The sequence below is a fragment of the Rissa tridactyla genome, chromosome 19, assembly GCF_028500815.1.
Source record: "Rissa tridactyla isolate bRisTri1 chromosome 19, bRisTri1.patW.cur.20221130, whole genome shotgun sequence".
Taxonomy (NCBI): Eukaryota; Metazoa; Chordata; class Aves; order Charadriiformes; family Laridae; genus Rissa; species Rissa tridactyla.
In genome coordinates this window covers 3,300,834-3,327,892 of record NC_071484.1, presented here as the reverse complement: position 1 = coordinate 3,327,892, position 27,059 = coordinate 3,300,834, and the positions used below count along the sequence as shown (strand labels likewise).

The 27,059-nt window shown below is 60.1% G+C and overlaps 1 protein-coding gene across 1 annotated transcript; it reads right to left on the bottom strand.

Moving 5' to 3' along the window:
* Nucleotides 1-4: 4 nt before the first annotated feature.
* Nucleotides 5-25,821, bottom strand: LOC128919510 (alpha-2-macroglobulin-like protein 1). Its single transcript, XM_054224806.1, has 58 exons — nt 25,639-25,821; nt 25,000-25,189; nt 24,523-24,685; nt 24,361-24,413; nt 23,832-23,852; nt 23,104-23,257; nt 22,900-22,984; nt 22,686-22,797; nt 22,199-22,310; nt 21,278-21,387; nt 20,993-21,157; nt 20,101-20,334; nt 19,736-19,793; nt 19,507-19,652; nt 19,052-19,201; nt 18,349-18,576; nt 17,661-17,742; nt 17,455-17,545; nt 16,011-16,236; nt 15,805-15,934; nt 15,172-15,293; nt 13,609-13,676; nt 12,656-12,889; nt 12,031-12,220; nt 11,448-11,610; nt 11,086-11,138; nt 10,404-10,424; nt 10,098-10,251; nt 9,865-9,949; nt 9,659-9,773; nt 9,460-9,574; nt 8,631-8,740; nt 8,313-8,477; nt 7,938-8,156; nt 7,554-7,611; nt 7,325-7,470; nt 6,930-7,079; nt 6,524-6,733; nt 6,174-6,270; nt 5,776-5,929; nt 5,371-5,596; nt 5,168-5,294; nt 4,757-4,878; nt 4,513-4,564; nt 4,188-4,262; nt 3,853-4,029; nt 3,581-3,662; nt 3,289-3,445; nt 3,063-3,137; nt 2,740-2,896; nt 2,402-2,619; nt 2,089-2,304; nt 1,887-2,011; nt 1,700-1,790; nt 1,507-1,575; nt 1,304-1,406; nt 1,088-1,129; nt 5-647 (listed from the first exon to the last, which is right to left on the bottom strand). Exons 1-58 carry the CDS (start codon nt 25,710-25,712, stop codon nt 616-618), a joined length of 7,359 nt encoding a protein of 2,452 aa, XP_054080781.1. The 5' UTR covers nt 25,713-25,821; the 3' UTR covers nt 5-615.
* Nucleotides 25,822-27,059: the final 1,238 nt, after the last annotated feature.

Genomic DNA, 27,059 nt, shown 5'->3' with positions numbered 1-27,059 from the left:
CGTGAGCAAATGTCTTTATTTAGACTTGGCGGGGGGGGACACTATGGCTTCTCCAACAAGTGCTTGAATCTGTTTTGGTGGGACCGGGGAGGTGTTGCCAGGTCCCTTTTGGTGACGGGGGCACTATGTTAGTGTCAGGGAGGGGGCTGGGGTAGCACCATGTCTCGCAGGGAGAGCACGCCGGGGCGAGCGGTGGTGGGGACCTGCTGGGGAAGGGAGAGTTGGTCTGGGAGGAGGGAGGAGGACTTGGTCCCGTTGAAGCGCTGTGGGGAGCGGAGAGGCCAGACCTGGTGCCCCAGAGCTCCTCGGGATGGCACGGGGGCCGTGCACAGGGGTGTCCCTGTAAAGCCACCGCTTGGCTGCTCAACCAAAGTCAAATATCTGCGGCTGGGGCTCTGTTGGGTCCTGGTGGGGTGGGAGCTACGCTCTGGGGAGAAGTGGCTGAGTCCAGAGCGAGCCATGCCCTGCTGCGAGCACCTTGGGGCCACCTTCTGTCCCTGGGGAGGGTCGGGGCCGTGGCCAGGGTGGGAGCAGAGACCGTGGGCTGTCCCAGTCCTCGGTGGCTGAGGGAGTCCGGGCGAGCGGAGGGGGCCGGCTGCCAGGCTTCAGCCCGTGCTAGAAGTTTTCCTGCTGCTCACCGTCGGCCTCTTCAAAGTGAAATGGGGGCGTGCTGTGAGAGGGGAGCCCCGCTGTGCCCCCCCACCAGCCACCCGTGGCTGTCCCTGTCCCTCCAGCTGAGCTCCAGCCCTGGGAGCTCGGTGTCTCACCCCCTCTGTGACCCCAAAGGCGCGGAGGGGAGCTCTGCAGGGGGCACAGGAGGCAGGCCAGGTCTCATGGGGGTCTGAGCCTCCTTGAAGAAACACAGCTCCTCTCTGCACCCCACAACCCGGACACCCGGCTCCTCCCTGACCTCTAGCCCCCCACGCTCTGGCCAGCAAGTCCCCATCAGTCACTCCAGGGCTCTTCCCTCCCCACTCGCTGCCCTCCGTCCCCTGGGTCCATGGGCTCAGCACAGCCCAGGTGGGCCCTTCAGGGTCGGTGGGTCCCCATGAGGGTCCCGATGGCAGGGTGACTCCTCTGTCCCTACCTGAGCTGCAGGGCGCACTGTAGGCAGCGTCCGTGCGGTCACCTGCAACGGCAAGGATGGTGACCGACGGGCTCAGGGTGAGCTGCTCCCGCTAACGAGCCAACGCTCATCAACGCGAACTGACAGCTCAGCCAGACCTACGTATGAACCACCAGGGTCACAAGGGGTGGCAGTGGGGCCAGGCACCCCCATGGCCGCGTCCCCCGTGGGGCTCACCTGTCTCGTAGTAGTCGTACAGCGTCACGGCGGCCGGCTGGAGGTTCCTCACTGGGAAGTCCTGCGTGGCGATGAAGGCGAAGGTCTTCTCCTCCTTGGTCAGCTGCGGAGACAGCTCAAGGGTGAGGCGCGACCGTCGGCCATGGGGAAGCATCCCCACGCCCCGGCACAGAGGGCTCTGCTGTCCCTGTGCCACATCTCACCTGGTCCAGGTAAATCGTCACCTGGTCGGGCTGCACCTCCACCTTCTTCACCAGCTCCTGCCTCTTCAGCTGGAGGGACACGGCTCAGGTTGGGCACCAGCTGCTCGGTGGGTGCCCCAACCAGAGCCAGCACCCCCGGGGTGGGTGTCCCGGTGGGGCAGGGGGGGTCCTGGGGGCAGCGGGGGCTTCTCACCTCCACCACGGAGCTCTTCTCCGGGATGTAGCCAGATGGCAGCTTGGCCTCGATTAAAACCATGTTGGTGGTGGGACGTTCCCCCGTGTACCTGCAAGGGCAGAGCCCCGGGGTGGGGTTGGGGTCTGCCCTCCCTCCTCGGCTGCTCCCGGACCCTCCAAACCTGGGGGGCAGCCCCGACCCCTACCGTGCCCGGAGGAGGAGGCGGAAACGGGTGCTGGCGTCGCCCCTGCACTCCCTGGGCTCCGTCTCCACGTGGAGGTCGAACGTCCCCGTGCTCGGAGGGGGTGGCACGTTATAGCGCAGGGTCACCTGGGGTGACACGGGGTGAGGGGTTAGAGCCACCGAGCGGGCACCGCACGGGGATAGAGACCCCAGGATGGACCCACCTGCACCAGGGCGCAGCCCTGCCCGCGGGCTTGCACCCGGTACGTCCCCGGCAGCTCCTGCAGGGCCGCCCGCTGCAGCACCAGCCGGGTGCTGTTGAGCAGCACAAAGTCCTGCGCGGTGCCCGCCGGGGACGTCACCGTCACTGTGAAGTCCCCGTTGCTGCTGTACGTCAGGGCGGCATACTTGGCCAGGGCTTGCAGGGCCACCACGGTGTCCTGGGCATGGAGAAAGCACCGAGCCGGTGTCACCCCTAATTACAGGGGCTGTAGAGGGGGGATGCTTGGAGGAACCCATGCCCCCCGGTGCCGGTACCTGCGTGGAGGCGAAGCCCCCGTAGGGGTTTTGCTGCCTGCTGAGCCAGCGGACGATTTGGGATGCGGTCCCCAGGTTGTCAGAGGACACTTGGGGCTGGGAGAGGTAGGCCAGCAGGACGTAGGCGGTCATCTCCACCTCCGCCGGCGCGGCGGCGGCCCAGGAGGGCTGCGAGGAGGGCAGAGCCTTCCCCTTCCTCCGCCAGGAGAGCTGCCCCTCTGGGAGAGAAGGGGATGGGAGCTCAGCCCCCTGCTCTGGGGGGGACTGAGGGTGGCATGGGGCGACCCAGGCAGAGGGTGGTGCTGCCCGGAGGTGCCCCTGCCCACGCCGGGTGGTACCTGCGCTGACGCTGTGCTGGGCCAGGCTCTGCAGCTGGGCTTGCTGCTGCTCCCCGCGCCCCGCCAGCCCGAAAACGTAGGCGAGGAGCGCCTGCGTGTAGGGGTCATCCGCGGCCGAAACCTCCAGGCACCGCAGGGCTGAGCTCACCATCGGGTCCTGGCACGGGAGCAGAGTCAGGAACGAGCCCACAGCCGTGGGCATCGCTCACCGACTCCAGTTCTTGCCCAGTGTGACCAGTTGCACCCAGGTTGGGCTGGGAGGTGGCCTGGAACAACTGGACTCCCTCCACCAGCCTCTTCAGGGAAGATGGGGTCATCCTCACCGTTGGGGACAGCCCCAGCTCCAGCATCGCAGCCGTGACATAAGCCGAGAGCGAGAGCTCATCTGAGATGCCACCCTGCAAAGGCGACAGCGGGAGACGAGTCCGGCCATGCCGTGCCACCGGCACGGGGACTCCCCTGCTGCCTAGAGCGCAGGCTGGGGACACGCTGGGGCCAGCCTGGCTCTGGCCGCGTGTCACCGTGTCCCACCCGAGCCCACCAACCCACCTGCAGGGCGTTGTTGAAGAGCTTCCCCACGCTGCGGAAACAGCCCGTCTTCTGCTGCTGCTTCTGCAGCCAGCGCAGCGCGTCCGTGATGTGCCGCTCCTCAATGGCCACGTAGGCTCGGGCTTGCCCAAAGGACTTGAGGACAAACGCCGTCAGCCTGCGAGCCAGAGGGATGTTGGAGGGATGGGAAACCGGGACCGGGGCATGCTTGGTGGCAGGAGGAGCCCTGGGATGTCTGTTCCCTGGAGGAATGCTGCTGCACAACCTGCCTGAGCCCCATCTGGTCCCTCACCAGGTATTGCCGCTGGAATCACTCTTCCCGAAAGCGCTGTAAGAGCCGTCGTCATGTTTGTAGAGCAGCTCTCGCTGGTACCCTGTGGGGAGGGGATGGGGATGAGTCTTCACATGAAGGTCTTTACATCCCCGGGGGATCCTAGAGGCAGGATGCAGCCCAGACCCACCCCGGGATGCCAGTAGAGAATGGAGAGGGGGGAGATGGGGCGGTGGTGTCCCTGGGCAGCAAGGCAGGGTGTGAGGACGAGAGAGGGGACCGGGGACGCTCACCGCTCTGCAGGAAGCCCTGCGCCTTGGCGCAGATGTCGGGGCGCAGCTGCCCGCTCTTCTCCAGGTACTGCTGGATGTAGATGTTGGGGGCGAAGCGGACCATGTTCTGCTCCCCGCAGCCGTAGGGCATGGCCAGGAGGCTGTCCAGGTTCTGCAGAGCGTTGCCCAAGATGTCACCTGTCCCAGGGGGATACGAGGAGCGCCGTCATTGGCTGTGTCCCCCGTATCCCCTCCCATCTCAGCCCCAGGTGGTCCCACCTCCTGCTGAGCTTGGGCCACGGAGCTCTGCACCCTCCCTGCCCCACGTAGTGCCTCGTTCCCCACCTGTCCCTTACCCATCACGGTGACGTGGGCTCGCTGGGAGCCCTCCAAGATGTTTGCAGGAATCTCCAGGGAGATTTCTTCATCGGCTGCAGGGATGGAGGGCAACAACAGTGGGAATGCCCAGCTTGTCCTGGCCTGGCCCCGTGGCACCCCTGCCCACCCCCTTCCTGCTCTGACCCTGCGTGGGCTCAGGGTTGGGTTGGGGCATCTCAGCCAGGAGCTCCTAGGGACCCTGGGTCCTTGGCTCCTCTGGTCTGGTGGCTCCTGTGACCAGCATCCAAGCGTCCCTGCCCCACATCCCCACGGCACTGCCACGACACCCCCGGCTGGTCCTACCTTCCTGGCAGAGCAGGGAGTTGTGCGCCTTCTCCACCAGGATCCCCCCGGGCTGTGGGGAAGCAGTACCAGAGTCGGTCAGGAGAAGGGACCAGCCGCGTCCTTCTGTCCCCCAGGGTCATGTCTGCAGCCTGGGCTGGGGGCCGGGTGCTGTCCCACTCCCAGCCCTCCCTCTGCACCCCAAGGGCTGCTCGGACCCTGTCCCCAAATCCATCCCACTTTCCTCCTCCTCAACCCGTCTGACCTGCACCAGCAAGGGCTTTATCACAGTGTCCACACGCCCCTGGGCTGGCACCGCGGGCATCTCGTTGCCACAGAGCTCCTTGGAGCTCAGGGCCTCGGTGCTGACAGTGATGTTCACCTGCCCTGCAGATGCAAGCGAGGTACTCAGTCCCCATGGAAACCCCCCAGCCCACATTGCAGCCCCACGGGCTTGCATCAGCCCTGGCGCTTTGTGTGGGGCTGGCTGGATTGGGAAGGGGGTCACCAGGTTGAGGAGCAGTGCTGGGAGACAAGGGGGAGGGTGAAAGTGGAGCGGAGGGGAGCTTCCCAGGTGGCATTGCCTTTGCTCCTGTCCTCCCCACCCACCCCGTCCTCCGAGAAGGTCCCCAAGCTGCAGGACAGGGAGGCCCGCCATGGCCTTGGTGCTCCATACCCAGGTTGGTGGCTCGCACGCCCCATCGGAAGGTCCTCGCTTCATCTGCACAGATGCAACCGCTGTACACCTCGTCCGCGCTCGCCGACACCTCCAGCTCTGCTGACTCCACCAGCGTCACCTGAACCTGCCGGACCACGGCCACAGCTCCATCAGCCCCCGCCGGAGCCCAGCCCCAGGGCCCCCTCCCCAGCCCCACTCACCCGCAGGCACTGCCGCAGGTAGTTGAAGACGGTGGCCACGAGGGTGAAGGCTTCGTGGCGGACCACGGCGTAGGGCAGTGCCAGCTCCACAAAGAAGGGTTTGAAGGCCGTGAGGGTGGTGGCAGGGGCCATCCCCAAGCCCAACGGGGACATGCAGAACATCCCGGCTTCCCACTTGGTAATGGCATCAGGCACCGTCACTGCCATCTCTGCGGAGCCTCCCTCCCTGCGGGATGGAGAACACCATGAGGCCATCCCACCACCTTCACCCGCAGCTGGCGTCATCCCCAGCTGGGCTGGCTCTCTCCATGTTGGAGAAGGAGCCGTCCTGAGGTCCCCAACCTCCCTCCATGCAGGAGGGGAGGTGGGGAGAGGACCAGTCCTATGGGAACCATTCTCACTCACCCCACAGGGACCAGGTCCCACAGCCACGTCTCTGGGAAGTACGTCCGGGGTGCCGGTCGCTCTTCCTGGACAGGGACTGGGATACCACTATGGCCCGTTACTTCTCTGGCATCAGTTTCTATCCGTAAATGGTGGTCTTGGGAATGAAGGACAACTGGAAAAGGCAGAGCAGAAATTAGGATCCACAGGTCTCTGCATCTCAGCTGAACCTCACCAGCAGGCAGCCTGAAGGGTGCCAAAATCCCTTTGAATACTCTTCAAACCCTTTGATGCCGAGTGTATTTTCAGGATGGCTCCGAGTCCCCCTGAGGACACGGGAGCCAGGACTGGGCACCAGCTCTTTGGTCTTTTCTCCTGAGAGGGCTCAGTGGAGCAAGCAAGCTGAGGGCTGTGCTGACCTCTGGGACCTTGGAGACCCACTATCCCAGGCATGCCGAACGTCTTTTTGCAAACATCACTGGTGTTGGCATTGGTGAAAAGTTTCAGTGCTGCGTTCTGTGAAAAAGAAAAGAGGTTGTCCATGTCCGAAACGCAGCAGGAGGAGTATCCCCATCCCAGAAGTAAATAGTCACAGGGCTGCAGAAGAAGCCAAGTGGAGAAGGACCGGAGCCTGGGGTCCGGGGGAAAGACCTTTGCCACGAGCGTGGCTTTCATGGCATGTTGCTGTGCTCTCCCGGCACCCCAGGCAAACCACAGCCAGCTCCTGGATGAAGAGGAGCCAGGAGGCACAGGCAGGCAGGGCTTTTACCTGAAATAACTTGTAGGTGTCCATCTGGGAATTCCTCCAAGAAGGGGGAGGTAAGGGACGCCTCCTTGCGTGGTGAAGGAATTGTCGCGTTCTCGGTACAAATGGGCTGATGGGAATGAGAAAGTTGGGATGGTTCCAGAAAAAGGTTGAACAGGGTGGTGGGTCTTTAATGCTTCCAGGGTAGTTGAATTCGGGGAGTACTTTGTAGACCTAGGAATAAACATGTGTGCTAGGAACAAAACCAGGCGGGCACCTACCCCCTGCCCAGGAGTAGGACTGCCCTGGAGACACCAGGACTCCCCGTAGGGGAGGTCCAAGCCAATGTCATCTCTTCCCCCCTCCTGTCCCACATCCCCAGCTGGTCCCTGGGGCTGCAGAAGGAGCCCTGGGCAGTGCCACCACTTACCACCTCTGTGTTGAGCTCAGCCTCGGGTTTCAAGAGCAGCACACTGCGGTCCACGGCACGGACGGCACACAGGGACCCTGGGGCAGCCACCAGCTCCAGCCGCAGCGCTGAGCTGGGCAGAGCCCTGTCCTCCGAAAAAGCCATCTTCACCTGGGGAGGGACAGGGACATCAGGGGGCAAGGGCAGGAGGGGGAGCCACCTCCGATGGAGGAGCAGGACCAAGCCATGGACATGGAGGTCTCTTCTAGACAAGGATAAAAATCAGGCTTGAGGGTTTGGGGATCAGGTTAAAGAGACTGTGATGCTGTGACGCAACTGGAGCAAATGGACATCAGGGCATGCAGCTATGGACAAGCCGTGGAGTGATTCCTCCATCCCTAGCAGCCTTTCCTCACCTTGTTGGGGAAGCACTTGGCCACGTTGAGCTCGATGCTGTGAGCCACCATCTCACCATTGGGCAGCACCGCGTAGCCCAGCACCTTGGCCTTGGGTGCCAGTTCGGGGCCGATGGGCAGCTCCAGGGAGAAGGAGCCTCTCAGCCCTGGGTGGTGGGAAAGGAGGGAAGGTGAGGACCAGGCATGGAGAGCAGAGCCCTGCACAGCCCGTCCATGCCTCGGGACGTACCAGCCCCTGCAGGCAGCTCCTTCCTGAGGACGGTGACAATGGTCCCCTTGGCCAGGACCTACAGAGGAGGAGACGGGAACAATGAAACCGATGCTGAGTGTGGAACTGAAATGCCTTGATGGAGAATGGACCAAGGGGTGAGAGTGTTGGGATGGTTTTTGACCTTGCCCAATCTCCAGTTCCCCCAACATCTCCTGTTGGAATGCAGATCCAACAGTGCCAGCAGACACCTCTACTAACAAGCGTAGGTCCCTCAGTCTAGCCAGGACAGATTGTTTATTGTCTTGTCCTCAGGGACACGACCATGAACGTGTGTGTAGATGTGGACCTTAACACACAACCTCCCTAATGCCTGCTGCCCCCCATCCCTGGGCCAGGGCTCACCAGGAAGACCACATCCAGGTTCTCTGGCTCAGTCCCCAAGGCCTTCTTGATGAAGATGTAGTCCACCCAGAGCTGCTGGGGCTGGCCGCAGGGCAGCTCGCTCTCCAGCTGGCGGATCTGCAGGAAGCTCCTGCTCGCCGAAAAGAAGGGGCTGAGGTATGTGTAGGCATCTTGGTAGGTGCCATCGTTCTGGCTGTGAGCTCTCTCATTGACTTGAGCCTGAGCGATGGAGGTAGAAATCAGGGTGGTGAAGCCATCCAGCAGCCCACGAGGTGCTGGTCCCAGTGCCAGGCATCACTGACGTTGGCTTGGAGAGTTGCCCAGCCCTGTACTACTGCAGAAAGCATCCTGAGGGCTGGGAGATGGGTCACTTACATGCAGGGTGACCATGCCGCTCCAACCAGAGGTCTCCAGCTCAAAGAAGACTCTCCCCGATCTGTCTGTCAGGAAAGTCTGACTCGTATCTTTTCCTTGCTGGTGAACGATGAGCAAGAGCTGCTTCTGCGGCATCACGGCGCCATCGGCTCTAGTCAACAGCATCTGAAGATGGAAGGGGAGATGCCCCAGGTTGGGCTGCAGGCATGGGGCAGAGGGCAAGGGTGGGAGAACAGGGCTGGGGGGGTCAGCAGGAGCTGACTGGGTGCAGCAGGATGCAGGGGAACCCTGCAGGGTGCAGGAACCACCCCCCATTACCGTCCCAGTGTAGGGGATGCCGGGCTTGTAGAAATCGTCGGTGTTTTCAAAGGTGACAGTAAAGATTTCGGGTAAAATCTCGCAGCTTTTGGTGTTTTTTTGCTCCAGCCCTGTCGAGAGGGAGTGGGGAGCTGAGGGTGTTACAGGGACACAGGGCACAGGTTCCAGTGCTGCCCGTTCCCCCACCACGTTGCAGAAAAGGTCCCTGGATATTTTAGGCTTTCCCTCTGCAGCCGGCAGCTTTGAGCACAGTTTGTACCTCCTACGGGAGGAGCAAAACCTCTACGGCACATTTTAGACCTACAACCAGGGTGCAGCTGGCTGCAGAGACTTCAGAAAAGGCTCTCCATCAAAGCACCGTGATGCAGGGCCACCTCGAGACCAGTGGGCCTGGGGACAACCCCTGTTCGTCTTTTTTTTCCCCGAAGCCAAGCTGCTGGCAGTCATTTCTGGTGCGACCGAGGTGGTGGGTGAGGGATTAGCTCGAAGAACGAAGCCACACCACTGGACTGGGCGAAACCACTGCTTTGCATTGCAAGGACTCAACTCACTGCTAGCCATAGAGTTGGGAGAGTTGTTGGATCTTGGAAAGGCGTTTTTGCCTCCTGACCATTTCTCTGGTGGGAATTAGAAGTATTGCCTGGCTGACTTGGCTCACATCCCCACCTGGACCCCCTCCCTGCACACATGCGCCCCTAAATCACTGTGTTGCTTTGGGGCTTCTCTGGAGAAGACCAATACCCCCGTGCCATGCCACGTCCATTTGGGTGCAAAACTATGCACCCGCAGCAATGCCCGTTCCCAAGCAGAAGAACACCTCCATCCCTACCTGTCCCATCTTCCACCAGCGATGCCTGGACTTGGAATTTCTTCCCATACGTGAAGCTGGTCAGGTTGAAGGCAGCCAACAAAACCTCTGTTGAAAAGCAGCCATTCTTCTCAGTCTGGAGGGAGATAGTCGACCCCGTTAGCAGCAGTCCCGGGATGGGGCTGTCCCAGTGGCACCTGCGCTCCCCGGCTGTGCTCACCTGCCCGCTAACCTCGATGCAGCTCTGGGTCTGTACGAAAGGACTGTACCAGATCCCGATGTGCTGGCACAAGCTGGCCTGGACCTTGCCCTGGACGGGCTTCCCGTAGGTGTACCTGTTGGGTGGAGGGTGGTGAGGGTGTTCCTGATGGACCACGTCATGTTGGATCCGTCCCCTCCCTCTTCCCAGTGCTGTTTCGGGCTCACCGTCCGCAAATCTCCACCTGGATCTTCTTATCCTTCTCCAGCACCACGGCGGGGAGATCAATGGTCACCTCAAACTTGGGCAGCACTGATGGAGAGGCAAAGAGAGAGAGGCCTGTCACTCCCAGGACAAGGACAATGGTGCCTGCGTGGCCAGGGGGGCCAAGACATGCTGCCCACAAGGACATGCCGAAGTGGGGCTCCCACCCCCTGTGCACCTCCCGGTCCCCGTGTACCATATTCCTCCACGCTGAAGTAGTGTCTCTTCCCCTCCACCTCGATGATATACGTGCCCAGGGCCGGCTCTGCCGCCAGCGGGAGGGACAGGTCCACGATGCCCTGCCGCGGGCTCACCTTCCGCCACTGCGCGATGCGGTTCTGGCTGGGATCCTGCACACGGGGACACGCGGCATCAGCACCCCAGGGAGCCCAGCACCCGGCGATAAAACAGCCCATGGCTGCCTTACGCATTTTCCTTCCCAGCCATGCTGCCTTCCCAAGCCCACACCACCCAGGAGCCTCCCTCCATCTCTCAGACTGACCTTCAGGATCACAAGGGGCAGCTGCAAGGCAAAGAGAAGATGGTTAGAGGAGAAATTCAAAGCCTTCCTTGGGGTTTTATGAGGGTGGGAACATCTACGGAGCCGTGGGTGGAGCAGAGAGAGGGTTATTTGTGGGGTGCTGTGAAGTTCCAACCCTTCAATTTGCTTTGGGGTTGATTTTGAGCGCAAGCTGGGATGAGCCAAGGGCACTGCCAGCATGGCAAGGAGAGGTGGAATCTCCTAGCGCCTTCGCAAGAAGCCAGCAATCATTTCATCCGGGAATGTCCTGCAGTTCCAGAGACCCAGATGATTGCTCGGGGGTGCCAGAGACTGAACTCGCCTGTAATCCTGGTGTCTGATGACTTGATGGATACCGATAGTGCTTCCCCCGCTTCCGACTCATCATCGCTACCTCCCTAACCATAAGTTTAAGTGGGTGCGTTCCCACGTCACACATACAGTTCTGCTTTCTCTTTCCTTAGCCTGCTAAAGCCTGTGTGAGTGACACAGGGCATCCCTGCCCCTGGGGAGCGCAGCCACCCAGGCCAAGCTGGCTGGGGCAGGATTCCCAAGGGGAAAGGCGCTGGATGACTCCCACACCTCTCTCACAGTTCGCCAAGACTGTAGGAGGGCGGTGCAGAGGAGCCCCGTCACCTCCCCCCTTCCCCAGCCCTTCTCTCACCTTCTTATCGCTGGGAGCGAAGTCTTTATCCAAAGAGACAATTCGAAACTTCACTGGAAAGAGCAAACAGGGATGCAGGAGTGAGCGGTGGGTGCATCGGCAGGGGAGGGGCGTTTCCCATGGGGAAGGTGGATGGAAATCCACCCCGAGCCCTGCAGTGGGGCACTGCCCCCCAAGCAGCACAGCCTCCAGCGCTGCCATCGCATCCCAGCATTGCCCTGGGACAGCGCTGGGGGTCCCAGTACATCCCAGGATGAGCTCTTCTATTTCCATGCAGTGTACGAGCAAGGCTGAGCCTCCTGAACCCCTCTGCCACTAGGTGCTTCAGCCCAGAGCAGGATGGTCCACCCTGCCACCCTCACCTTGCTGTCCAGGCTTGTAGACAGCCTTGTCTGTCTGTATGAAGATCCCAGGCTCCAGGGCTCTCAGCATCACTTTCTTCTTCTCGGAGACATCCAAGGAATCTCCCTGGATTGAGATGTGCAGGTCTACGATTTCCTCCTTCCCTTTGGCGGGGGCTGGAGCCTGCCAGGGGGAACACCAGACACCAAGTGAGGACAAGGGATATGCCATGTCCAGGATGTTCTGCTCACTCTGGGTGACCCAGAGCGCTCCTCACCCACAGGGACACCTTCCCCAAGCCAGGGGCTGGGAAGAGATGTCCACCCAACACCCTACTCTAGTCTACAGATCTGCTACCAGTTGATCATTTCAGCCACCGAATAACTGGGCTGAGCCTAGAGTCGTTTTGCCTTCATGGGGGGCGAGAAGATGGGGAAGTCACACCTGCTCCCATCCTCCTCCAGCTGCAGAGGCTCAGGGCTGTGCAGCAGCATGGGGACCACAGCCCCACGATCCGGGGAGCTGGTGGAAACTGCCTGGGGACAGCGGCGTGTCCAGGGCATCCCCCTCCATGCTTATGGCTGTGCGTTGGGTGACACTCACAGGGAAGGTGACGTTCAGGTACAGATGAGGCTCCTGGACCTTCCTCTCCAGCAGGGTGATGTTATGGGTCCCATCTGCTCTCTGCATCTGGATGGTCACCTGGACGGGCTCATGGAGGCCACTGAGATGCACCCACAGCATCGCTGTGTGTGGGTGGTAGAACACAGCTGGGGACGTGACCACATAACTCCTGGCGAGGAGAAGTGCTGAGGCATGAGGATGAGGCACATTCCAGTACAGACCCCCATGGAAGTCTTGAAGAGCTCTTGGGCACACAGAAACCCGTGCTGGGGTGCGGGACCACTACCCCCAGCCTCCCCGCTCTGTTTCTGAGCTCCCCTTGACTTCACAGCTCAGGAAGGCAAAGCCTCTGCTCACACGTGGGCTGCAAGTGAGGCAGCACCTACAATAAACCACCCCAGAGCCACCAGCCCCAGCAGCCCCCGGGGTGCAAAGTCCTCAACGCACATGGGCAGGGACAACCCACCACCCCGAGCATTTCCACCCTGGCCACCGATCACACGCGTGGGAAGGATTAGCTCCCCACACATCCTGCCAAGGAGCCAAGACTATACGCCTCCCCAGCAGGCAGGGACAGACAGACAGACAGACACAGAGGGCTTACGGTGCTGCAGATGCCCCAGCTGCGAGGTGCAGGATGAGGAGCAGCAGGACGGGCAGGAGAGCCGGGGACCTCATGTCTCCAGCTGCAAGAAGGAGCTGGGGATGGCCACAGCCTCCTTTCTCCAGGTGTTGGATTGCTGTAGACCCGCGTCTGCTCCGCTGCAGGCTCTGGAATGAGATCTTTGCTTTCCACCCAGCGAGCAAACAAGGGTTGGCAGAGGGATCCAGCGTGGACCTGCAGATATAGCCAAGGCAATGTTTACCATCTGCCCACAACCTCCTGGGTTCAAGGCTCTGATGGATTTTTGCAGTTGGAGGCAAAGTTCCCATAGGCTACAGAGGTTCAAAACCAGGGGGCAGGACCCATCTACACACTGGTTTGCTGGGAAATGATGGCAGGAGGGAGTGGGAACGAGTTCCCCAAACGAAAGTAGACAGCACCATCATGAGAACAGCCTGTGAGCTGGTGGTGATTTCTCAGAAGGGCTTGTTTCCAGGTGTTTCAAATTTAGCCAAACAGTATCTATTTGGGCTGATAGCAGGTCTCAGGCTGTGTTTTTGCCCAGTTTCTTCTGATTTCATCAAACCAGCTGCGGGCACAGGAGCAGGATGGCATTGAGCTGCCGTGCCAGGTCTACCCCCTCTCATTCCTCCGTGCACCGTGCCTGGGAGCCGGACACCGACCAGGATGTGGGCTGAGCTGCCTCCTTCTGTCCTGGTGGGAATTTGGGAAAGTTGAGGCAGTTCCACAACAGCCACACGGCGTCCTGAGTGCGTCCCCTGCTGTGGGGGTTTGTGGTCCCCTTCCCTTTGGGGACGCGAGGGGAGGCAGAGGCAGCGCTGCAGGAAGCCACAAATGGGGCTGACCCCTTTCCCGTGGGCTCTGGGATGACCACAGCTGCTGTCCCCATGCCTGCCCCGCTCAAGTATTGCTGGATACAGCCCTGTGCTCACCTCCCTGCCCTTCGGGAGCAGCCCCACACGGTGTCGGTGTCCAGCAGAGACTGGTCCCCACCACCGCGCTGGACACAAGGCGGGAGCACGGCCCTGAGCCCATCCTGCCACTCTGGGACGTGGGTCAGTGCCCCACTGGGCATCCTGGGGGTGGTTCAACACCGAGCATGGGGCAGGATGCAGCGTGGCCAAGGGGAGATCGATTTGGGAGCGGGGTGGACCTCTGCCTCTCCGATCGGTGCCCTGTGGGGCTGCCAAGGGGAAATATTGCACGGAGGATTTGTCATTCGGTGCTGCTGGTGACTTCGGAGCAGGAGCCAGAGTGCGTTGACCCCCAGGCACCGCTGACCCCCCCGTGGTGCAGTTTCTTCTGCTGCCTTGGTGCCCATGCAACAAATGCTCTCCCTGCTTTGGTCTCAGTTTTTTATTCAGCAAAGCAAAGCGAAGGTACGGCCCCTCTGACACATCATTAAGGGGGAAAGGAACGCTGAGCTCCTAACATAAAGTCTGTTTTGGGACACAGGGCTGCCTTTGGTCAGGGATAGTGGGAAAAAGCCTGAAGAAAGGGAGCTTTCTTGCAAGAAAACACATTTTGCCACTTCCACTTGCATTTTTCTTTATTTTTGACCCCGGCTGAGCAGGCGCAGGTGCAGGGCTGTGCTCGGGGCAGCTCTGAGCATCCTCTCCGTGCCCAGCCATCAGTCTTGCACTGATCTCCCAAGGCTTTGTGTTAGCCCCGGGTCAGCTCATCTGCCCTGGTCCCCTCTCCGAGGGATCGCACTGGCCTCAGTCAAGGGAAACCACGACTCCATGGTGGGCAGTAAAGCGGCTGCTCCCCAGGCAGTCCCGGATCTGCATGGGATGGCTGCTGGGGAGCAGGGCTGGGTTTCGGAGTCCTCATCTCAACCGTGTTGCTGCAGGCTCCTGCCAGGTCAGGCAAAAGGGATGAAGGGATGGGAAGAGGTTGCCAGCCCTCGGGATCGTGGCTGTCTGGTGGGGCGCGATGGGTCAGGAGCAGAGGGACAGCCAGGCAGCTGCAATTTCCCTTCACATCAGTTCTGGAGGCTTTAAAAACAGGAATACAGCATGTGTGAGACCAGGATCAGAGTCAGCCTGCCCTTCTCTGTCCCTGAAATGCCACCCTCCCTCAACAGACACCCCGCCTGGACCCTGTCCCCACCAGCAGCCCAGCAGCCCTGACACGCCAGCAGAGCTCAGGGCCACCCGGGCCAAGCTGGGCTGTCCTCGGAGCAGCCCCGTGCACCGAGGGGATGCTCGATGCCCGATGAGGGGGGCACACTGAACATCACACAGCAGCCTCAAATCTACCAATCTCACCCCAAAAGGGAAGGGAAGGTACCATCCTATTGATGGTACCTAAGCACGGACATACTTCCCCCTTGCTCCAGGTGCCAACGCTCTCCCCACACCTCGCAGCACCCACGGGCACCGTCCAGCCTGGCCGAGAGATGAGGAGATGCTCCGCTCTGGGGGTGACTGCTCTGGGTGCAGCTCTGCTCCCGGCGAGAGGACGGCGCAAGCCCAACGCCTGGCTCTGCTCACCTGCACCCTCAGGAGTTTTGTCTCGGTGTCCACGTGCCCCTGGGCTGGCACCACGGGCACCTCGGTGCCGCAGAGCTTCTTGGTGTGCAGGGCCTTGGCGATGACGGTGACGTTCACCTCCCCTGCGGAGGCAGAGGGGGGACATCACTGTGACACTGCCTCAGCTCAGAGCCATGGTGGGGAGCCAGGGAAGGAGGAGGGTACAATGGGTGCAGTGGGACCAGGAAATGGAGGGAGACCTTATCACTCTCTACAACTCCCTGAAAGGAGGTTGTAGCAAGGGGGGAGTCGGTCTCTTCTCCCAAGGAACAGGCGATGGGACAAGAGGAAACGGCCTCAAGTTGCACCAGGGGAGGTTTAGGATGGATATTAGGAAAAATTTCTTCACCAAAAGAGTTGCCAAGCATTGGAAGAGGCTGCCCAGGGCAGTGGTGGAGTCGCCATCCCTGGAGGGATTTAAAAGCCGGGCAGACATGGGGCTGAGGGACATGGGGTAGTGGTGGGTTTGGGCAGTGTTGGGTCCATGATCTGAAGGGTCCCTTCCAACCTGGGCACTTGTGTGATTCAGTTCTATGAGTCTCACCCACTGGGCTTGTCTGCCCCCTCCCCAGCGCTGTGCCGTCCCCTCCATACCCAGGCTAGTGGCTCGCACGCTCCACTGGAAGGTCCTCTCTTCATCTGCGCAGACACAGCCTCTGTGAGCCCCCTTGCCCATGTCCGCCAACACCTCCAGCTCTGCTGACTCCACCAGCGTCACCTGAACCTGCCAGACCACGGCCACAGCTCCATCAGCCTCCCCCGGACCCCAGCCCCAGGGCCCCCTCCCCAGCCCCACTCACCCGCAGGCACTGCCGCAGGTAGTTGACGACAGTGGCCACGAGGGTGAAGGCTTCATGGTGGACCACAGCGTAGGGCAGTGCCAGCTCCACGAGAAAGGGCTTGAAGGCCGTGAGGGTGGTGGCAGGGGCCATCCCCAAGCCCAACGGGGACATGCAGAACATCCTGGCTTCCCACTTGGTAATGGCATCAGGCACCGTCACTGCCATCTCTGCGGAGCCTCCCTCCCTGCAGGGCAGTAGAAGATGGACAGACCTTGCAGGCTGGGTCTGATGGGCAGAGCTAGCAGGAGCATGCCAACACCCTTCCTCTAGGTCCATCCCTTCCTGTAGGATCATCAGTGGCTTTCACATGCTTGGGGAGGGGCAGAGGTACCATCAGTACTCTTATCTCTTACAGCATCCCCTGCCTACAGGACTCCGAAGGCTGTACTGCCGCACAGAGAGGCCTCGACAGGTTGGAAATTTGGGCAAAGAGGAACCGTATGAAATTCAACAAGGGCAAGCGTAGGGTGCTGCACCCGGAGAGGAACAACCCCCCGCACCAGGACAGGTTGGGGGTGACCTGCTGGAGAGCAGCTCTGGGGAAAGAGACCTGGGAGTCCTGGGGGGCAACGGGCTGACCATGAGCCAGCGATGGGACCTTGTGGCCAAAGAGGCCGATGGCATCCTGGGGGGCATCGAGAAGAGCGTGGCCAGCAGCTGGAGGGAGGTTCATCCTCCCCCTCTGCTCTGCCCTGGGGAGGCCACAGCTGGAGCTCTGGGGCCAGTGCTGGGCTCCCTGGTTCAAGAAGGACAGGGAACCGCTGGAGAGGGGACAGCAAAGGGCCACCGAGATGCTGAGGGGACTGGAACCCCTCTCTGATGGAGAAAGGCTGAGGGATTTGGGTCTCTTCACTCTGGAAAAAAGACGGCTGAGGGGGGATCTTATCAACGCTGATAAATACTGAAAGGGGGGGTGTCAGGAGGATGGGGCCAGGCTCTTCTCAGTGGTGCCCGCGGACAGGACAAGGGGTAACGGGCACAAACTTGCCCCTGGGAAGTTCCATCTCAACAGGAGGAGGAACTTCTTTGCTGTGAGGGTGGCAGAGCCCTGGCACAGGCTGCCCAGAGAGGTGGGGGAGTCTCCGTCTCTGGAGACATTCCAACCCCGCCTGGCCGCGTTCCTGTGCCACCTGCTCTGGGTGACCCTGCTCTGGCCGGGGGTTGGAGGGGATGATCTCCAGAGGGCCCTGCCAACCTTATGATTCTGTGATTCTGTGACTCAGCCTGCCCAGATATCTCCTGGGGTTGGTGCTGAGGTCTGAGGGAAGGGGCTGGACACGTCTCAGTGTCACTCCTGGATACACGGACACTTCAGCAGAGGTGTGGGTGCTGCACCCAGAGGTGAAGCTGATGCAATAAGGGCAGTCGCCTGGCTGGAGGTCTGTTGGGGCTCCTCACTCACCCCACAGGGACCAGCTCCCACAGCCATGTCGCAAAGAAATCCATCTGCATCCCTGTGTCTTCCTCCATGACATCCTTCTCCGGTCCTGCTCCTGCAAACAGGGGCACAACTTGAAAGTGCTGCCAGAAAGGATGGAAAGAGGCAGGCTGTCCCCACCCGTCCTTCTGCAGCCACCGTGGGGGCCATTACAGACTCTCTCCACTCGCCTTGGGAGTATGAAAATCTTTGTGACTGGATGCTCGGTGCAGACCCCAGCTGGGTGTTGGTGACAGTTTTCAAATCTGCATTCTGAAACATGACACATGAGAGAGAACAGCACCACGCTGAAGGCCAAAAATACCGAAACGCCTTCCCATCCCTCTCTGAAGCAAGGAATCGACGTGCACGAAGCCAGAACAGAGCTCCCAACGTGCCAGAAGGGAGCTCCCGAAGATCAGGACCCCCCGCAGTGCTGCAAAGGGAGAGCAGGAGAGGAATATCTGTGCCAGGAGAAGCTGCTGCATCAGGGATGGTTGGAAAAGGTCTGGTGGATCTGGTCTGCCCGCTCCATTCCCAAACAGCCCCGACGCCTGGGTTTGCTGCCAGTGGGAGACACGCACCCCCAAAAAAAGCAGGGGAATGCCAGGCCAAACCATGCTGTTTACTCCAAGCCCAGATTTGTGATGGGAAGAGCAGAGCTTAACCCCATCCCTGTGAAACGCTACTGTGCCTGGACTGATGGATGCCTTTCCCGTGTCTGTCCCAGGCTGGCAAAGCGAGGGTCAGGGCATGTTATTTGGGCGATAGAAGAGCACGATTCGTGAGTGCAGACGTGGGCTGAGTGAGGGACTGGGAGACCCCAGCACCTTCCTTCTGGGAGGAAGAGGAGGGGAGGTAGGGCTGGAGGTCTCGTACCTGCACCAGGCTGTCAGAGTCCGGCTGGATGACAGGCTCCGGTACCTCCCTGCGCCACAGGATGCGGAGGCAATCTTTCAATCTACTCCCCGGCGCATCATAACAGTTAATGGGTGGAGCCATTACTACCTGGTCTTTGAACCCGTTTATCCAACAGCGAGGTGAATTGGATTTTTCAACTTCAAAAGGATATCTGTCTTCAGAAAACACCGGGAATAAGTTAAAGACCTAAACAAAACACATGAACTTTGGGTGAGAAAGATGTGAAATGCTCCTGGCCCAGCTCCAACCCCTAGCATCGCCCTGTAGCTTCTGCACCTCCCTGGGCATCACAGTGCTGCTGCCCTGCCTCCAGCCCCTCTGCTAGGACCCGTCACCACCCCATCTCTCTTGAGCTTGGGATGCTTCTCACCGTCCGCGCCGTGTTCACAAGATTTCCACCCCAGGAGGCACCACAGAGCAATTCTGTGGCTCAGCTGCCCCCAGTCAGCGATGCACAATGTCCCCTGCAAAGCCCCAGAGCCATGGGTGGTGGCAGGGGCTCACGGGGGGCTCACACGGCATTCATCCTGCAGGGGAAGTCCCTCAAGGTCCCTACCATCCTCCCCTAAAATGGATAACGGTGGAAAGAAACTGCTGGCCTCATGCCCCGGCAGCAAGCCCAGTCCAGCCCAGCCCAGGACCGAGGTTACTCAACACTCACCGTGCTGGGCTTGAGCTTGTCCTTGAGACCAGAGGACCACATGCGTTGATCCACAGTGTAGATGGCGCACAGTGACCCCGGGGCAGCCTGCACCTTCAGACGGAGCCGTGAGCCCACCAGAGCCCTCTGCTCCGAAAAGGACAGATTCACCTGGAGAGGGGAAGCCTTTGGGTTAGCCGAGAGGGGAGCTGGTGGCAGGAAGGAGCTCTGTACCACCGCCTGACCCCAAACACCAGCAGAGGATGGAGAGTGAGGACTGCGTTCAAAACCAGGAGATGGTTTGCAAGCAGCAACAGGAATGGGAGAGGAAAGAAAACCCTCCCTGAAAGGAGAGCTTGGGACCAGCCAGTTGCAGGGCAAGAGGAAAGGCTCTGCTGAAGAGCGAGGGTCAGTGCCCACATCTCCCCACACCAAGCCCGGCAGCAACTCCACCAACTCCAGCAGCCTGCGCGTACCTTGTTGGGGAAGCACTTGGTCAAGTTGAGCTTGATGCTGTGGACTACCATCTCACCATTGGGCAGCACTGCGTAGCCCAGCACCTTGGCCTTGGGTGCCAGCTCGGGGCCGATGGGCAGCTCCAGGGAGAAGGAGCCTCTCAGCCCTGGGTGGTGGGAAAGGAGGGAAGGTGAGGACCAGGCATGGAGAGCAGAGCCCTGCACAGCCCGCCCATGCCTCGGGACGTACCAGCCCCTGCAGGCAGCTCCTTCCTGAGGACGGTGACAATGGTCCCCTTGGCCAGGACCTACAGAGGAGGAGACGGGAGCAATGAAACCGATGCTGAGCACGGAACCGACACGAGCAAACAAGGGGAGGCCATGGAGGATGCTCAAGGAGAGACTATTAGAGACACATCCCGCAGGAGGGACGGAAATAGTGCCCCAAGACCTGACAGCTCCAGGGTCCATCCCTGAGTCCTGAATCCAAGAGTACCAGAGAAATGGCTTCTGCTGGAAGGGAAGGCTTAACCCCACACCCCAGACAGCCTCATTCTCCTCCCCTGAGCTCTGCCCTTCGTGCAGGCTCCCATCTCTTCCCAGGTGAAGGCTCACCAGGAAGACCACGTCCATGCTCTGCAGCTTGATCCCCACGGCCTTCTCATCAAACATGTAATCCACCCAGAGCGTCTGGGGCTGGCTGCAGTGCAGCTTCTTTTCCACCTTGCGGATCCTCAGGAGACTTTCGCAGTTCGACGAGAGGGAAAAAGGGTAGAGACTGGCCATGGGGTGTTCGAGATACTTCTTGCCTTTGTGCTCCAAGGCTGGAGGGTCATCCTTGAGCTCACCCTGAGGGATGGAAATCGAGGCTTTCATTGGCAAAGACCAGCTCAGCAGCAGAGCACTGTAGGGGTGGAAAGCAACTCTGCAGCTGTGACTGCCCCGTGCTTTGCTGTGACATCCCTGTGGGGACATGCCAAGAAACGCAACCCAGCTGCCCTCAACACCAAAAAATTGAGCTGCACGTCATCACGGGCTTTGCCCAAAGGACACTCAAAGAGGTAGCCAGTGGATGGCAGGAGGGCGGCATGGCTAAGCAGCAAGCGTTGGGCAGACAGTAGGAACTGAAAAAGCACCCCACAACCATCTAATCTTGTGCCTGGATGGTGAAAGTAGAAAGGATCCTGAAATTCAGCAGTGAATGATGAAAACAGTAAGGCAGGGGCGAGGCATTAGCGGAAGAACTCGCAGAATGCATCAAAAGTGAGCGTAGCCCCTTTTCCCAGTGCAGGAGGAGCAGGAAGGGTGCCGGGGTTGGTAGGGTCTGACAGGCAATCGAGGTACCGAACAGGGCTAATAAACATGTGAAACTCTTGACCATGGGATGCTGTGGGTGCCAAAGAGCAAGTGGGGTCAAGGGGAGGCTGGAAGAGTCTGTGTAAGAAAAATCTCAGTGATCTTTACTAAATCCAAAGTGCCTGAGGGGTGTGGGACACGGGTCACTTACGCGCAGGAAGACCCCTTCAGTCCAACCAGAGGTGTCCAGCTGGAAGGAGGCTCTCCCCGACCCATCCATGCGCAAGGTTTTTCTCTGCGTTCCTCTTCCAGTGTTAACCACAAGCAAGAACTCCTTCCCCATCAGGGCAGAGATGTTGGTTCCCTTCAGCAGCATCTGCAGCAGAAGGGAAGGGGAGATGCTCTGGGCTGGGGGTGGGATAGCAGGGTTGGGGGTCAGAGGGAGCAGGATTGGGTGCAGCAGGAGCCCTGCAGGGCGCGGGGACCCCCCCATTACCGTCCCGGTGTAGGGAATCCCAGACTTGTAGAATTCATCGTTGTTTTCGAAGGTGATTTTGGCCGTTTCGCTCACAAACATACAGCTTTTATTGGCTAAACGCCACATCCCTGTGGAGGGGGAGATGAGAGGGGCACTCGGCAATTTGTCCTGGAGATTCCCCCCAGGGCAGCTGGGTCCGGTGTCTGCTCTCCTGTCCCCTCCCTGACCAGCGACCAGACCACGCTGGTGTGGAGACCCAGTCTGGAGAGCATGAGGAAAGTCCGCACAGCGCAAAACCACGCTTGTGGGGCTACAAATGCAAAAAAAAGTGGTCCTCGGGCATGACAGGAGCTGTATTGCGAGCAGGACCACGCTCAGCCAAGAGCTGTGTGCTACCGAAATACCCAGCTTTACCCCAAAATGCCCCTCTTAATGGCCACAAGCAAATCGGAGAGGCCAAGGATCTGCCACTCACAGCTGGGTTGGGCTGAAATTGGGCTTTTCACGCTCAGGATGTGTCTAACGAGCCTCCACCCCCGGCAGATACTGACTATTTATAACTAGATTCAAAGTTAGAAAGACCCAATAAGAAAAACATGATCACCATGGTAGCTCTCCAGGCACTAACCGAGCACACTAACTAGGCTCAGAGTGGTAGAGAGTGGGGAAGGAGAGGTGGACATTGGAGGGATATCTCGGGGCGGGGATGCTGGAAGGGGGAGAAACTCCTGATCGGCCTTCAGAACCCAAGGGATTGCTCCAGCAGGCAGGAGTAGAGGAAAAATGACACCAAAGCAAGTGAGGGCACAGAGCGGCTGATGCTTGTGGATGGGAAGAACAGAGACCCTGGAGACACCCGAGCGGAGCAGCTGTGCCACGTCCTCCAGGTGCCACCCCCCCAGGACATCACCAGGCGGCTGACGGCATGGCTGTGCTCACCGGTCCCTTCCTCCAGCAGCAACGCATGAGCGTAGAGCTGAGCCTGGTAGAAGCTGGTCAGGTTGAAGGAAGCCAGCGGCACCTTGGTGGAGAAGCAGCCATTCCTCCTCGTCTGAAGGAGAGAGTCGCCTGTGTTAGCAGCAGCCCCACAGACAGGCCCTTGAGTGTCATCTTGAGTGTCATCTGCTGTCACCCCTGGCCTCCTGCTCCTGTTGCCTCCCTCCATCGCATCCTGCAACCCTTGGATCCCGCAAACTTGCCCCCCTGGGGCTGGTCCCACACGCTGCCATGAATCTGGCTGTCCCGTTCCTGCCCATCCTGGCCCAAGAACCACCCCAAGAGTCCCCGCTCGGCTCCTCAGCCCTCTTTGGGATGACTTCAGGTTTGCAGCACTCTCACACGAGAGCTGGATCACCTGGCAATGCCCAAATGATGCACCCGGCCATCATCAGCCCAAGCACCCCAAGATGGGGACACATTTCCTCACCTGGCCCTTGAACTCAGCACAGATCCTCTCAGATCCCTCCTGGAAAATATGGTCGTAGTCGTGGCACAGCATGCCCTCAGCCCTTCCCCGGAAAGTTCTCCCGGATGGGTACCTGTCGGGAGGGAGCAGGAAGGGGACCGGATGGGGAGGCTGCGGCGGGAGCATCGCCCTGGGGGCAGCCAGCCTTGCTGCTGGGGGCTGCTCTCCGACTCACCGCCCGCAGACGTGCAGCGGGATCTTCTCATCCTTCACCGTCACGACACAGGGCAGCCGGATCAGCCCTTCAAAGTGGGGCGCTCCTGGGGGAAAACCAGTGGGGAATGGGACTGTGCCCATTTCTTCCTTCGGGAGTTCCTTACCATCCCATGCGATGGCTCCCAAACACCCCCTGTGGAGCCCAGCCTTCATCCCCACGCACCGTAGTCCTTCACGCTGAAGTAGTGTCTCTTCCCTTCCACCTCGATGATGTACGTGCCCAGGGCCGTCTCTGCCACCAGCGGGAAGGACAGATCCACGATGCCCTGCCGTGGGCTCACCTCCCGCCACTCCGCCACCCTGTTCCCGCTGGGATCCTGCACACGGGGACGTGGGGCATCAGCCCTCACTTGTGGGGCTGGAGATGGAGCGTACGGTGGTGGTTCTGGGTTGACAACCTCAAGGACTCAAGTCACCCTGCGTATCCTCGCAAAAAGCAGAGGTTTTGCCCTGCCATCATGCTCAGAGCAGCCCCGAGGGTTCTCCAGAAGGAAAATTTCCCCCTGGGGACTCTATTAGCCTGGCTACAGAAGCTGGAGCTGGCAGGGGGATGCTCCAGCATGGAGCGGGAGCTTAGGGAGCTCTCCAGTTTGGGTCAAAGTCTCCGTGGCAATAGCCACTGCCGTCTTCATCCGTGCAACCTGCCCCTTAGCAGCATCTCCCCAGAGGAGCCCCATCTTGCTGGCAGACAGCGAGCTGACCCCCCGTGGGCTGGAAACGTGGATGAGGAACCCAAGCCCTTCTCCCCATTCCTTGTAACCTCTCTCAGCACCCGCAGCAGGGATGTCCCTGTCCGTCCCCCCCAGCTCCTTGTCCCCAGCACCACACATGTGCTGGGGCCCTTTTCTCCTGCTGGGGAAGCTGGCAGGCTGGCACAGGGGGACAACTCACCTGCACGGCCACCAAGGGAAGCTGCAAAGAAAGAGAGAGGAAGGATTTAGCAGGATCAAAGCACAGAGGGCTGAGCTGAGGGCTGAGGCGTCTGGATTGGCCCCTACAGGGCCAGTTGGTGGCCTGGGGGGCTCAGAGCCGCTGTCATTGCCCAGCTCCCGCCGCCACATCCACAGCCATCGCGAGCAGCCGCGCTGCGCAAACAGCATTCGCTGTGCGATGCACGACACCAGGGGGCTAAAAGCGGTGGGTGTTATAACGGTGCATAAAAGCTACATGCAAAAGACAGGCAAAGGGACGGTGCAAATAATTCATCTCCTGCGCCAGCGCCAAAAGTAAGGGGCTGCCCCCTGGGCGCCCAGGCTGGGAGTGACGGGAAGAGATCCGTGTGTCCCCCATCCCACAGCCCTGCGGCGTTTGGGGGATCCCCTCCCCGCACCTGTCCCCTCCATGCTCATGGGGACGCTGAAGGCTGTGCCAGCGCCGCCGAGACCGATCGCGTCCTCCCTGTGCCCCGACCCTGTCTCACCTCCCTGTTGTTAGGAATGAAGTTTTGATCCAAACGGACAATTCGAAACTTCACTGGAGAGAGCAAAGGCAGGAGCAGGAGTGAGCGCTAGGGCCTGGGAACGAAACCTGGAGGTCCCATTCCAAGAGCCCGCGAGCTCTTCCAGCACCTCCTGCCCCTCACCAGTTTGTCCAGGTTTATAGACATTCTTGTCTGTCTGCACGAAGGTCCCCAGCTCCGGAGCTTTCACCAGTACTTTCTTCTCTTCAGAGACCTGCAGGGAACCTCCCTGGATGGAGACGTGAAGATGCGCAACCTCGTGGATTTCTGCAGGAGGGGTAGAAATCTGTCCCCGGGGAAAGAGCAGAAATGGTTGCAAAGCCTTGATGTTGGATGCCAGTGAGTCGTCATACCTGTCCCCCATTGTCACCACCACGTTGCGCCATGAAAGCATCAGGAAACTGGTGTGCGTGGGAAGAGGATGCGGATACAACCCACAAGGTGTCCTTATGTGCCCCACATCCGTCCACTCTTCAGCTCACTCGTTGCCCATCCAGGACCCACGTCCCCTCCCAGTTCCCCCAGCCCTGCTCTGGCAGTGGGTAGGGGATGGATACCCCTTCCCGAGGTCCCCAGCCTTGCCTTGGGGCCATGACTCACGTTGGAGAAGCGGGGCCAGTTCAGCTGGAGGATATCGCTGCCCTGCGCCTCCAGGGTGACATTGGGGATGCTGTGGCTGCTCGCCAGGTGGAGGGTCACCCGCACAGGCTCATCCAGGTCCATGAGGTGGATGTGCACTTTGCCCGGGTACGGGTAGTAGAGCACGGAGGGGAAGAGCACCACGTAGCGCCTGGGGAGGGGACGCCTGGCTAGAGGAGGAGAGCAGGGACCTCCCCACCAAATCCCAGTGCTCCCCTCCACTCCAGACTCTCAAGGCAGGGGGGACTTGTGTTTTTTCCAGCCCTGGATGCTCTCTGCAGGGCTACGCCACCCAGCCTTCCTCCCATCCGCCCGGAGAGGCTGACCAGTGCACAGACTGGAGCAGAGCCCCCTTTGCCTAAAAACCTCGGGAAACATCCGCGGGGTTGATCTGCAGGTGGAGGAAAGGCTCTGCTCTTGTGTGTAAGGTTGCACCTACGCCAAAGCAGCCCAGAGACACCAACCCCAGGTGCAAAGTCCTCTGTGGGGACAACCCACCACCCCAACCAGCAACCACAGTCAACGGCAGGGATTGTCACACCACTTGAGACCAACCACCATCCCGGCAGGCATGGACAGGCAGACACAGAGAGGGCTTACGGCTTTGCAGGTGCTCCAGCTGTGAGGTGTAGGGTGCAAAGCAGCAGGCAAAGAAGGGCAGCTGCGGACCCCATAATTGGAGGACCACGTGGAAGCAAGGTGGTCCCAGAGCCCCCGTGCTGGGTCTTCTTCCTCTCCTCAAGCTTTCACCTCCCCGCTGGCAGTAAGCAAAAGCCAGCGAGGTCTCTGGCTGGGACCCAGCTAGGACAATGTTTAACCACCCAACCCAAGCTTTGCTGGGTTCAAGGCTCCGGGCAGCCAAACCGCACCCATGGTGGCGGGCACGTGGTGGGACCACCGAGCCAGCTCAGAGCTGACAGACTAAACGCCACGTAGGGAGCCCTGGTGGGAGGGAAGGGAATAATGGAGTTTCCTAGGAAATTAAATCCCTCACTTGCATGCTGCCCTTGACCTGCACGCTGCCCTGCTTGCGAGTGTGTCCAGTTCTGGGCTCCCCGGTTCCAGAAGGACAGGGAACTTCTGGAGAGGGGACAGCAAAGGGCCACCGAGATGCTGAGGGGACTGGAACACCTCTGGAACACCTGATGAAGAAAGGCTGAGGGATTTGGGACTCTTCAGTCTGGAAAAAAGACGGCTGAGGGGGGGACCTTATCAACGCTGATAAATACTGAAAGGGGGGGTGTCAGGAGGATGGGGCCAGGCTCTTCTCAGTGGTGCCCGGGGACAGGACAAGGGGTAACGGGCACAAACTTGCCCCTGGGAAGTTCCATCTCAACAGGAGGAGGAACTTCTTTGCTGTGAGGGTGGCAGAGCCCTGGCACAGGCTGCCCAGAGAGGTGGGGGAGTCTCCGTCTCTGGAGACATCCCAACCCCGCCTGGACGCGTTCCTGTGCCACCTGCTCTGGGTGACCCTGCTCTGGCCGGGGGTTGGAGGGGATGATCTCCAGAGGGCCCTGCCAGCCCCTATCATTCTGTGATTCTGTGACCACCTCCATGTGACGGTTCCCAAGCTGGTGAGTTGTCACTCAAGGGAAGTTTCTTTTCTGTTGCTGATATTTTTGCCCAGTGGTATCCATTTTGGTCCATGATTTCCACGGTTTTGCAGAATTTCCTCCAGAATGAGCCAGCCGCTCCCACGAGCGGGAACGATGCCACACTGGAGCGCTGCACCCTTGTTTGGCCACGGTTTGTACTTCTTATTAGAAGATGGGAGGTGAAGCCTGCCCACCCTACTCCAGCACTAGGGGCAGCCACGCACTCTGCTTCTCCCTGCCCTACTGTCACCCCAGGGTGGCTGAGGCAGGAGCTGCTGGTCTGGCAAGGAGCCAGCAGATGCCCAAAGCCCTGCCCGGCTGCAGGGAAGAGGCCAGGGGACATGGTATCTGGCACATCGGTCTGGTTGTGCCATGGTCCAGAGGCCATGGAGAGGTTCCTCTGGCTCCAGGTGGGCATAATCCTCT

What these genes read in the sequence shown, in the direction of transcription:
- LOC128919510 (XM_054224806.1), bottom strand. Translation starts at nt 25,712, where the DNA reads ATGGGGTCCGCAGCTGCCCTTCTTTGCCTGCTGCTTTGCACCCTACAC. An exon ending in TCGCTCCCAGCGATAAGAAG is followed by an intron (nt 10,425 to 11,085) that starts GTGAGAGAAGGG and finishes TTTGCCTTGCAG; the next exon opens with CTGCCCCTTGTGATCCTGAA. An exon ending in CTGAGCTCAACACAGAGGTG is followed by an intron (nt 6,734 to 6,929) that starts GTAAGTGGTGGC and finishes GTTTATTCCTAG; the next exon opens with GTCTACAAAGTACTCCCCGA.